The sequence below is a fragment of the Trematomus bernacchii genome, unplaced genomic scaffold (assembly GCF_902827165.1).
Source record: "Trematomus bernacchii unplaced genomic scaffold, fTreBer1.1, whole genome shotgun sequence".
Lineage (NCBI taxonomy): Eukaryota > Metazoa > Chordata > Actinopteri > Perciformes > Nototheniidae > Trematomus > Trematomus bernacchii.
The window spans coordinates 9,283-21,739 of NW_022987775.1; the positions used below are offsets into that span (position 1 = coordinate 9,283).

General features: G+C 39.8%; 1 protein-coding gene across 4 annotated transcripts; it reads right to left on the reverse strand.

The window, feature by feature from the left end:
- Window positions 1–437: 437 nt before the first annotated feature.
- tbpl2 (TATA box binding protein like 2) lies at window positions 438–12,336 on the reverse strand. 4 transcript variants are annotated; one of them, XM_034148971.1, is made up of 9 exons: window positions 12,193–12,336; window positions 10,192–10,336; window positions 8,843–9,059; window positions 8,021–8,041; window positions 7,845–7,932; window positions 4,355–4,446; window positions 3,410–3,577; window positions 1,742–1,836; window positions 438–679 (listed from the first exon to the last, which is right to left on the reverse strand). In XM_034148971.1, exons 1-9 carry the CDS (start codon window positions 12,238–12,240, stop codon window positions 603–605), a joined length of 951 nt encoding a protein of 316 aa, XP_034004862.1. In that variant the 5' UTR covers window positions 12,241–12,336; the 3' UTR covers window positions 438–602. The 4 variants fall into 4 exon arrangements, 3 of the variants coding, with proteins under 3 accessions (XP_034004862.1, XP_034004860.1, XP_034004863.1); XM_034148969.1 differs by lacking the exon at window positions 8,021–8,041 and having other exon boundaries at window positions 7,845–7,968; XM_034148972.1 differs by lacking the exon at window positions 8,021–8,041 and having other exon boundaries at window positions 12,193–12,335.
- Between the last annotated feature and the right edge of the window lie 121 nt (window positions 12,337–12,457).

The window sequence follows — 12,457 nt, forward strand, 5'->3', positions numbered from 1 at the left end:
TCACATAGACCAAAGCTTTAAGAAAAGTTCACGATAAAGTATTGCCAGTCCTAAAATAAATAGGTTTGTAAATAAATTACTTAAGTACAAATAACTTAACCAAAGTAAATAAGTATACATTAAGCAGCTTATTTCTGAATACCATGCGTTATGCTATCGTAATATAATTATTGCTGCATTAATGTTTTGATCCTTCAATGTCGCAGCTCATAAAAGAGATGCTACTAGTAGCTAGTGGAGCCTCGCAGATGGGGGTGCTGCAGCCCCCTCAGCACCCCCCCTTCCCGCGTCCATGAGGTACTGTACATATAGCTGGGATTTTAAATCAAAAATACATAATTGAATATGTATTATTATCTGAATATGTTAAATAAATGCAGGCCAGTAAAAAGTATAAAGGATGAAAACAGTACAATAAGGAGAGTCTGATTCAGAGCAAAGATAACAAAGCATTTTATAAGTAATTTCCGTTCTTTTAGGATGGTGATTCAACAGAGACTCAAAAAAAAACACGAGTCATTTACCATCCGCAAAATAAAAACATACAATAATGATATATTATCTATTTATAAATAAACTGGAAGTGACGTCAGAGGTTGGCCTCACTGTTTCCTGAAGCCTTTTAGGATCGGATAAATGTTCTCAAACGCATCGTAGATCTCTTCTCGTTGTTTAGCTCCTGCAAATGATCACAAGTAAATAATTAATAATGAACAATTATTATAACTTTCTTTATAAAACAGTATGTGCAAATTGTCTGCATTTACCAAAGACTTATATCTATTCCGTCATGATCAAGAATTTAATTACAAGAAATAATCTCCTAATTATTATCTGCATTAAGTAAAAAGAAAAATCACATTACAAAATTAGATTTTATTTTACAAGCGTGCAACTCTAAATCGTGAAGAAAAAGATTCCTATAATGAGATTTGTGTACAATCATTAAAGGTCACCTATCATGCAATTTTTAGATATATACAAATATATAAGAAACATGTCTATGAAGTGTTTTGCTCCAAACACCAAACAGATCATTCTAGCCATGCCTCATATCCCTCTATTTCACTTCCTGTTTCTAAAGTGCTGATTTGGGATATAAAGCTTTAAAGAGGAGGGGTCTGAGCTCATGCGGGACCCGGCAGCTACTGTCTAAACTAAATGCTGCCGTGATGAAACTCCATATCATGGATGATCAAGGATTGTCTCTGAAACAGTATGGAGCTCAAAGGCTTTCTCTCTTGCCGGTTATACCACAAGGTGAGTTCCTTTTGATTTCCTGCTTCTTCACACACATGCTCTCCAGTACAGGTTAGCTCTGAGTGTTAGCCATGCTAATGTAAACACCGACCATATTACGTCCAAAACAGTCGGGCATTGTTTCTGATAGCAACGTTTCTGATAGGGCCGTGGGTCCACATTTCAGATATTACGTCATATCGGACGCTAATCTGGATCAGCTCCGTTGTTCCCCCGTTTTTAGAGATTTGGGTTATAACAAGTACTGAGTGCATGTGAAATACATTTTAGTTGAAGAGAGCAATTAGCATTTAGCAAAAACTGCTTCTTTACTAACACTTAAAACCACAAAAACCTTGTAATTATAAAACAGTTGGTCAAAAGTAATGTTTAAACCTCCACTTGTATGTTAGTGTATGCAATGGATGAAATGACTGTTTGAAATGAACTGGATCCTCTGCTTTAACTTCTGTCTATAATAAAACGTTTTGAGTTTCGTTACCGGTCAGAACAACTTTCCCGGACACGAATATGAGCAGCACGATGCGAGGCTTCACCATGCGGTAGATGAGGCCTGGAAACAGCTCTGGTTCATAACTGTGGAGACAGAAACATTTGATATAAAGCTTTATAAATAATGTTAATAATCAGAATAACCTTCCTCAAAATCTATTTCACAATTCATTAAAAAGGTTTTCCAGTTTCTGTAAACCCTAATCTTGCTAACAGGAACTAGAAGCTAACTATTTGCTAAAGCTGCCTTCAGATGATAGGCGGTAAAACCAATGCCAAAACCTTACTAGCCAAACTATTGTACAATCCCACGTCTTTGTATTCTGCTGCAACACAAACATTTCCCAAATTGGGATCAATAAAGAACTTCTTCTCTTCTCTGAGGGGGAAGCGTGAAACATCTCAGTGGCTTGTGGTAATAGCTTGCCTCTTGAATATGAAAATACCTGCGTCAATCTAATAAGTTGTAGTAACACCATTTGGCCACTATGACAATCTGCTTCAACACCACTTCCTCGGGGCTCGATCCCGTTTGAATTGAGCCACGAGTTACACACATGATGTTCACCATGTGTCCCCTCTTCTTCATGTCTCTTCTTCATCACCATGTGTCCCCTCTTCTTCATGTCTCTTCTACATCAACACGTGTCCCCTCTTCTTCATGTCTCTTCTACATCAACACGTGTCCCCTCTTCTTCATGTCTCTTCTACATCAACACGTGTCCCCTCTTCTTCATGTCTCTTCTACATCAACACGTGTCCCCTCTTCTTCATGTCTCTTCTACATCAACACGTGTCCCCTCTTCTTCATGTCTCTTCTTCATCAACACGTGTCCCCTCTTCTTCATGTCTCTTCTTCATCAACACGTGTCCCCTCTTCTTCATGTCTCTTCTTCATCAACACGTGTCCCCTCTTCTTCATGTCTCTTCTTCATCAACACGTGTCCCCTCTTCTTCATGTCTCTTCTACATCAACACGTGTCCCCTCTTCTTCATGTCTCTTCTTCATCAACACGTGTCCCCTCTTCTTCATGTCTCTTCTTCATCAACACGTGTCCCCTCTTCTTCATGTCTCTTCTTCATCAACACGTGTCCCCTCTTCTTCATGTCTCTTCTTCATCAACACGTGTCCCCTCTTCTTCATGTCTCTTCTACATCAACACGTGTCCCCTCTTCTTCATGTCTCTTCTTCATCAACACGTGTCCCCTCTTCTTCATGTCTCTTCTTCATCAACACGTGTCCCCTCTTCTTCATGTCTCTTCTTCATCAACACGTGTCCCCTCTTCTTCATGTCTCTTCTTCATGTCTCTTCTACATCAACACGTGTCCCCTCTTCTTCATGTCTCTTCTTCATCAACACGTGTCCCCTCTTCTTCATGTCTCCTCTTCATCAACATGTGTCCCCTCTTCTTCATGTCTCCTCTTCATCAACATGTGTCCCCTCTTCTTCATGTCTCCTCTTCATCAACATGTGTCCCCTCTTCTTCATGTCTCTTCTTCATCAACATGTGTCCCCTCTGTATAAAGGGATTCTGAAACCCCCCCCCCACCTTATCACCTGAATCTCCTCCTAGAGCACCATTGAGTTCTTTGTAACCAGATGTCTCTCAGAGGGGCGTGGGGAGTATGCTAAGCTAGGCTAACCTGTGTCTCTACCTGCTGAACTGCTGGTGAGTCAGCACCAGGCCCTCCAGTCTGATGGGGAAACAGACGTCACAGCTGGCCACCATGTTCTGGATCTTAAAGTCCGTGAAGCGGGCGGGAAAACCCAGTTTCTGAACCACGCGGGCGTACTTCCTGGCTGCCAGACGAGAGTGCTCCTCACTGCACAAACACAAGGGTGAGGCATTAAAAAAAAGAAACGGTCTCACCTTTACCTGGAGACACACGGGTAAACAGACACACGGGTAAACAGACACACGGGTAAACAGACACACGGGTAAACAGACACACGGGTAAACAGACACACGGGTAAACAGACACACGGGTAAACAGACACACGGGTAAACAGACACACGGGTAAACAGACACACGGGTAAACAGACACACGGGTAAACAGACACACAGGTAAACAGACACACGGGTAAACAGACACACGGGTAAACAGACACACGGGTAAACAGACACACGGGTAAACAGACACACGGGTAAACAGACACACGGGTAAACAGACACACGGGTAAACAGACACACGGGTAAACAGACACACGGGTAAACAGACACACGGGTAAACAGACACACGGGTAAACAGACAGACGGGTAAACAGACACACGGGTAAACAGACACACAGGTAAACAGACACACAGGAAGATAAATGAAACTGGTTATCTGAACATGTAGGAATATTTGTTTGTTTTACTTTATTATTTTAACCCTGGCAATGGGTGCATGTATGTGTGTACATATGTATGTGTGTACATATGTACATATAGAATTGTGTTTATCTGTGTGAGTGTTTAATTCTCTTCTTCTTCCCAACAGGATGGGCTCTGTATAAACTATACTCTCTGCCCTCCTTCTACTCATTTTGTATAAACGGACGTATAAACTGTGTAATTGTTGAAATAGTAGAATAAATCAAAGTTAAAAACCAGACAGACCTCTTGGCTCCTGTACAGACCATCTTCCCGGAGCTGAAGATCAGAGCGGTGGTTCGAGGCTCTCTGATCCTCATGATGACCGCCGCAAAACGCTGAAACAAAACATGACATCTGAACAATGCTGAGGAGACATGACAGCAACCATCACCACCATTTAGCTTGGAAATACTTTACAGTAATAAGTCAGTATAGTGATGTATACTCAGAGAGGGCAAAAGTACACACATCCTTTCCTCAAGTAGAAGTACAGATACTCGTGTTTAAAAATACTCTGGTGAAAGTAGAAGTACTGACTAAACTTCTTTACTCAAGTCAAAGTAAAGAGGGCTTTGAAATGTACTTCAGTAAAAAGTACCCATAACTAGCAGCTGTTTTAAAGAGTACCTGACCTCCCTTTATATTAATAGAACAATAATGTCATTGTTAGCTAATGAATGTTTCCATGCTGAACAACGGCAACATGACAACGTTTTCATTGGTCCCTCTTCTTTAGAGAAGACCAGGAAATGATGGATACACGGATCGTGTTCAAATCAATAGGCACGCAATGACTCTAAATAATAATGATCACGCCACCAAACACACATTCAAACTAAAGGAACCAGCCTGTTTGGGAAATGTGAGAAGTAGAAAGTACAGGTATTTGTGTTCAACATGTAAGAAGTAGAAAGTACAGGTATTTGTGTTCAACATGTGAGAAGTAGAAAGTACAGGTATTTGTGTTCAACATGTAAGAAGTAGAAAGTACAGGTATTTGAGTTCAACATGTGAGAAGTAGAAAGTACAGGTATTGTGTTCAACATGTAAGAAGTAGAAAGTACAGGTATTTGTGTTCAACATGTAAGAAGTAGAAAGTACAGGTATTTGTGTTCAACATGTGAGAAGTAGAAAGTACAGGTATTTGTGTTCAACATATAAGAAGTAGAAAGTACAGGTATTTGAGTTCAACATGTAAGAAGTAGAAAGTACAGGTATTTGTGTTCAACATGTAAGAAGTAGAAAGTACAGGTATTTGTGTTCAACATGTAAGAAGTAGAAAGTACAGGTATTTGAGTTCAACATGTAAGAAGTAGAAAGTACAGGTATTTGTGTTCAACATGTGAGAAGTAGAAAGTACAGGTATTTGTGTTCAACATGTAAGAAGTAGAAAGTACAGGTATTTGTGTTCAACATGTAAGAAGTAGAAAGTACAGGTATTTGTGTTCAACATGTGAGAAGTAGAAAGTACAGGTATTTGGGTTCAACATGTAAGAAGTAGAAAGTACAGGTATTTGTGTTCAACATGTTAGAAGTAGAAAGTACAGGTATTTGTGTTCAACATATAAGAAGTAGAAAGTACAGGTATTTGTGTTCAACATGTGAGAAGTAGAAAGTACAGGTATTTGTGTTCAACATATAAGAAGTAGAAAGTACAGGTATTTGTGTTCAACATGTAAGAAGTAGAAAGTACAGGTATTTGTGTTCAACATGTGAGAAGTAGAAAGTACAGGTATTTGGGTTCAACATGTAAGAAGTAGAAAGTACAGGTATTTGTGTTCAACATGTAAGAAGTAGAAAGTACAGGTATTTGGGTTCAACATGTAAGAAGTAGAAAGTACAGGTATTTGTGTTCAACATGTAAGAAGTAGAAAGTACAGGTATTTGTGTTCAAAGTGTAAGAAGTAGAAAGTACAGGTATTTGTGTTCAACATGTAAGAAGTAGAAAGTACAGGTATTTGTGTTCAACATGTAAGAAGTAGAAAGTACAGGTATTTGTGTTCAACATGTAAGAAGTAGAAAGTACAGGTATTTGTGTTCAACATGTAAGAAGTAGAAAGTACAGGTATTTGTGTTCAACATGTAAGAAGTAGAAAGTACAGGTATTTGTGTTCAACATGTAAGAAGTAGAAAGTACAGGTATTTGGGTTCAACATGTAGAAGTAGAAAGTACAGGTATTTGGGTTCAACATGTAAGAAGTAGAAAGTACAGGTATTTGTGTTCAACATATAAGAAGTAGAAAGTACAGGTATTTGTGTTCAACATGTGAGAAGTAGAAAGTACAGGTATTTGTGTTCAACATGTAAGAAGTAGAAAGTACAGGTATTTGTGTTCAACATGTGAGAAGTAGAAAGTACAGGTATTTGGGTTCAACATGTAAGAAGTAGAAAGTACAGGTATTTTGTGTTCAACATGTAAGAAGTAGAAAGTACAGGTATTTGTGTTCAAAGTGTAAGAAGTAGAAAGTACAGGTATTTGTGTTCAACATGTAAGAAGTAGAAAGTACAGGTATTTGTGTTCAACATGTAAGAAGTAGAAAGTACAGGTATTTGTGTTCAACATGTAAGAAGTAGAAATACAGGTATTTGTGTTCAACATGTGTAAGAAGTAGAAAGTACAGGTATTTGTGTTCAACATGTAAGAAGTAGAAAGTACAGGTATTTGTGTTCAACATGTAAGAAGTAGAAAGTACAGGTATTTGGGTTCAACATGTAAGAAGTAGAAAGTACAGGTATTTGGGTTCAACATGTAAGAAGTAGAAAGTACAGGTATTTGTGTTCAACATGTAAGAAGTCAAAGTAAAAAGTGGTCACAAAAATAAGTAGTGGAGTAAGTACTGATACCAGAAAACATGTACTTAAGTACAGTAACAAAGTATTTGTACTCCATTACTTCCCACCTCTGTGTATACTGTACTGACTTATCACTGTAAAGTACTTTAAAGCTAACTTTGAGCTAACCATGTCTAAGCGCTAATATATCAACAAATGATAGTTTTATGTTCTGAACCAACGCAGTCTCACGGCATTTCGTGTTGTAGTCAGGAAATGATTCGTGTCACAGAACCATTTGAAAAGCAATGTATTTCTATTGGTAGTATGTTTCGTGCCGGCAACACGTCTTTTTGTCCAGTCGGGTCTTGGAAGACCAGAAGCTGTGGTTCATAAAAACATGTTCTTACTCAATATCAAGCCATCATAATTGTTTTTATTTTTATTTTAAATGTTATAATGTCGGACTTTTCTTGCCGTCAGTGAGGAAAAGAAATGGCTCAGAGCTAAATCTTTTATTCCTTCTAATTTGTTATTATTTGGTGCAGGCACGAAACACACTACCAATAAAAATACATTGCTTCTAAAATCGTTCTGTGTGACACGAGGAAAAGGAGGAAAAGGAGGAAAAGGAGGAAAAGGAGGAAAAGGGGGAAAAGGGGGAAATGGTGTTGGTGAACACGAATCAAGAGATTCATTTTTTGACTATAACACGTAATGCCGTGAGACTGTCTGAACAGCAGTTACATTATTAAAGGACAAAAGGAGAACATAGCCAAACATTGCTCAGGACTTCTAGAAAACATTATATTTCACACCAATGTTTACACTGAAGAAATCAATGTTAGTTTAGTTTGTAGGGCATTTGGTTAGTGTGAGGTGTTTTTTAGCTTACAATGTTTCTGTAGATATCTCTTCTAGATGCGTTGGTTAAAAAAGATATTGTAAAATCTGACGGTACCTTTGGGTTGTACTCTGCATTTCTGGCTTGCAGGGCGATGAACTTGAGATCCAGAGGACAGCACAGGTTGACTGTGGAGACGATGTTCCTGCAGACACACGGAGACACCAGCATGTCACTCGATCTGAAGGCAGCAGAACACTTAAAACTTGAAAGTAGAAACCGTTTGTACAGACCAAAACCGAATCAGACTTTTCCTGCAATGGCAATAAAAACAAGGTTAAAAAGCCATTAGTTTCTCTTTTGTCTGTCGCCATCCTGGTTTTGAACAGTCGCCATCTTGTTTGTGTGGAACCGGTAGAGAAACAGGATGGCTGATCCCAACCTAGTTCTACTTTCATGAATTTAAAACACATTCAATTAGAAAATAACACTAAAAATGTGCAGACCGAAAAACCTTGTGGGAGCAAAGCCAAATCACATGGTAGCCGAGTCATAAAACCTACGTCTTTGTCATCAAATTTGAATTTAAATGGGAACATATATTACAACATGGTTCTGAATAGAAGAAGACTGAAGATTAAGACCACACACTTGTCAGGAAAATGTTTAATGAGGTAATAAACCAAGTGAGAAGTCGTATCATTTCCTCATAGACTGTATATATAAAGACTTCTATACAATCTCAATATGATTGGAGTCGCCCCCTGCTGGATATAAGAGAGAATGCAAGGTTTAAAGCACTTAACGTGACTCTGTATTGAAAAATACCTGAAACTAGCAATTGAGACCATAACCTTGTCAGGAACTGTTTTAATGAGGTAATAAACCAAGTGAGAAGTAGGGTCATTTTCTCATAGACTTCTATACAATCTCAATATGATTGGAGTCGCCCCCTGCTGGATATAAGAGAGAATGCGCTTCAGAACCGTAACTAGTACAGTCAAAGTATCAGTACTATGTTCCTATGTTCATCAGTGACTTACGGTAACAGCTCATTCTCTCATAGACTTCTATACAATCTAAATCTAATTGGATCTTCGTTATCAGTGACTTACTGTAGCTGTGGGATGATTCCTGAGTTCTCAGTTACAGGGGTCATGGGGGTCATTGGGGTCATGGGGGTCATGGGGTAGAAAGCACTGGTCTCCAGCCCCGAAACGGACGCCTCCTGCTGGGGGTTTTCTTGTGTTTCCAGTGTGGCAGCCTGGGAGTTGAAGTCCAAACCGACACCACTGTCCCGAGAGACATTCAGAGCTGAAGTCTGACTGTCATCTGGAACAAAACACACAACAGGGCTTCTTTAATTCAAAGTTAAAAAAAACACATTGTTTATCTGTTCTCTATACAGAGCGCTGCAGGGATGACTTGTTTTTGTCGGCAGATATCAATGTTACTGGTTCCCTAACAAAAAGCCAGTGGGATTTTTCTATTGGATTATTGCAGCAAAAAAGCTTTTTATGATAATTGAACGTTTGGTTCAGCAGAATTATCTCCACATATTAACATCACTTTTATGATTTATGAAACTTAAATGCCATCTCCAGAAGTTAAAAGCTAATGTTGGGCTATAAAGGAACTACTACAGCACGGTCACATGACTTCACCACCGCTAAGCTAAAGGTGGCTAATGTTGGGCTATAAAGGAACTACAGCACGGTCACATGACTTCACCACCGCTAAGCTAAAGGTGGCTAATGTTGGGCTATAAAGGAACTACAGCACGGTCACATGACTTCACCACCGCTAAGCTAAAGGTGGCTAATGTTGGGCTATAAAGGAACTACAGCACGGTCACATGACTTCACCACCGCTAAGCTAAAGGTGGCTAATGTTGGGCTATAAAGGAACTACAGCACGGTCACATGACTTCACGTCACCACCGCTAAGCTAAAGGTGGCTAATGTTGGGCTATAAAGGAACTACAGCACGGTCACATGACTTCACCACCGCTAAGCTAAAGGTGGCTAATGTTGGGCTATAAAGGAACTACAGCACGGTCACATGACTTCACCACCGCTAAGCTAAAGGTGGCTAATGTTGGACTATAAAGGAACTACAGCACGGTCACATGACTTCACCACCGCTAAGCTAAAGGTGGCTAATGTTGGGCTATAAAGGAACTAAAGCACGGTCACATGACTTGACGTCACCACCGCTAAGCTAAAGGTGGCTAATGTTGAGCGTGATGACGTTTAGTTGTTTCATTCAGACACGTTTTTTTTATTCACCAATGGGGTATTTACTGACGTATTTCATGTCATAGAACAAATCGTAAAATCTCTTCAGCTTGTGTTAACCACAGACCTTATTTCTGACATCTAACCAAAAATGCTAACATGCCAACTCATTTCCCAGGTTTTAGGACTCATTCCTGAACTACAAATGTGTTCCCGTGCCGTCATACTTATGTTTGCATGACTGGGGTCCTGCGTGCTGAGCTCATCTGGCAGGAAGCTGAGGTCCAGATCCTCCGCTGGCTTCACCTTCAGCAGGGGGGCGGAGGCGTCCGGACCCTCGAGGCCCAGATCATCCTCCAAGAGGAAGTCCTCCTGCAGAAAGTGATTTTATATAAATTGTACGACATTTACGTAAAACCTCCGACAATTATTCAGTGGAGGCACAGACTTCAACAGGTCTACACGATGGAAAAGATGACGGCAAGTCTACAAATGAGAATGGACTCCTTTATCAAAAGGTGGAACGGTGTTAAAAGATACCTGGATGTCTAGCTAGTTGAAAAGGGTTGTTTTAACTTAATTGAGTTTCAAAAGAACATTATGGAAAATGTCCCTGTGTAACCGATCCTGCAAAAAATGTCCCTCCTTGTGTAAAATGCTTTTTAAAATGAAAATAAACAGTTCAAAAATAATAGAAAATTGTACGACATTTTTCACTCCTGCACAGATGGGCTTTCAGGTAAACTTCTAAAAATGTAAATACAATTTCTCAGCTCTCACATTGCAGGATAAGCTATTTTAGTGGAGGAAATGTAAGTCCATCACTTTTTTTATTTATGGAGTTTTGGCATAGTCACATTTAAACTTGGAAACTAAGAATTTCAGAATCCAAATGAAGCTCAGCGCAAGTTCAACCAGGAAGATCATCTTTACTCATTAATTTCCTATGTCTATGTTCCTACTCTCTCTCCTCTCAATAAGTGATCGGGGGCGTCACTCCCCAGCTTAACCAATCACTTCGCTCTATTCTCACAAGCCTATCATAGCGCTCCGCTAACCCTTTAAAATCAGCTCTCTCCCCTCTGACAGCTGTCATTTCAGGTGACTCGACGCAACCCTCCTCCACCCCTTTTCACCTCCTGTCCCTCTGAGTCCAGGGTCAAGCTAAGCCCCTCCCCTTCAGACCAAACCCAACCATCCATTCACCACCACCAGGGTCAAGCTAAGCCCCTCCCCTTCAGACCAAACCCAACCATCCATTCACCACCACCAGGGTCAAGCTAAGCCCCTCCCCTTCAGACCGACCCCAACTATCCATTCACCACCACCAGGGTTAAGCTAAGCCACTCCCCTTCAGACCGACCCCAACTATCCATTCACCACCACCAGGGTCTAGACCCCGGGGGGTTTCATGGGATCGGTTCTCCCCTCCCGAATGATACTCCTGCACAACGGGGCCTAATCGCCAAAACTCCATCACATTCATTTGTGTACTCCTGGCTATAAATATGTATTCTTATCCAAACCGTCTCTCCTGATTGAATTGTCTTTATTTGTGACGTGAAAAGTTAGAGTCGTACAGAAACTTGAGTGACAGTCAGAGAGGATTTTTTTTAATGTGCTTTTAAAGGTGAAAATTCAAGTTTTTATTTATATATATATATATATATATATATATATATATATAGCTCATATTAGCTTAGTTTGCTCAGATTGTTTTGATGAAATTGTGCATCTTCAATTTAATAAACTTTCAAATCAGATTAAGTACTGTATTAAAAGGTGATGTGTGAAATTGAAAAACTTTTGTTGGCAACAAATCACTGAAACACTATTCAATTATTGTCTTTACTGATTATTTGTGCAACTTAAATTATAAAAACTCCTCTTGTTAGATCTAAATGAAAAGTCACTTCCGTTTCAATGTACTCAAACTCAACAGGTGTTCACTGATTACCTGAACAATTTGATGTTAAATAAACCTTTAGCAGGTGAAAGCAGCAGTATAGCCAATCAAACACGCATATTTCATTTATTTATATACCCCAATACCATAAAGGAAACACATTTTCCTGAAGGGGGTTTTACAGAATTTACAACATAACCTCTTTAGACCCTATAGCAGAGCACGTGCAAAAACTTCCCAAAATCAACCCCCACATTTGAGGTGAAACAAACTCAGAGTATTGCAGACATTTTAAACTTGACTCTTTTTAGTCTGTACTCACTTTTGCAATAGAGTCATCGAAGTAACGCTCCAACGCAAACTCGTCCATGAGTGAAGATCCATGGGATTTGATTCAGGAGCTTCCACAGCTGCATCTAATCATGTACTCATCAACACACACTAACGCAAACACACACACGCACGCACGCACGCACGCACGCACGCACGCACGCACGCACACTTCACCTGAAGAGAAACACACTTCACATTATTAAGTCTTATCATCATGGTGCAGTTCACCCTCCCCTCCTGCAGGGGGAACCGAC

Coding starts and splice junctions, on each gene's coding strand:
- tbpl2 (XM_034148969.1), bottom strand. CDS start 12,240: ATGGACGAGTTTGCGTTGGAGCGTTACTTCGATGACTCTATTGCAAAA. Junction 10,337..12,192: donor TCGATGACTCTATTGCAAAA/GTGAGTACAGAC, acceptor CACTTTCTGCAG/GAGGACTTCCTCTTGGAGGA. Junction 3,578..4,354: donor GTCTGTACAGGAGCCAAGAG/GTCTGTCTGGTT, acceptor GTGTTTGTGCAG/TGAGGAGCACTCTCGTCTGG.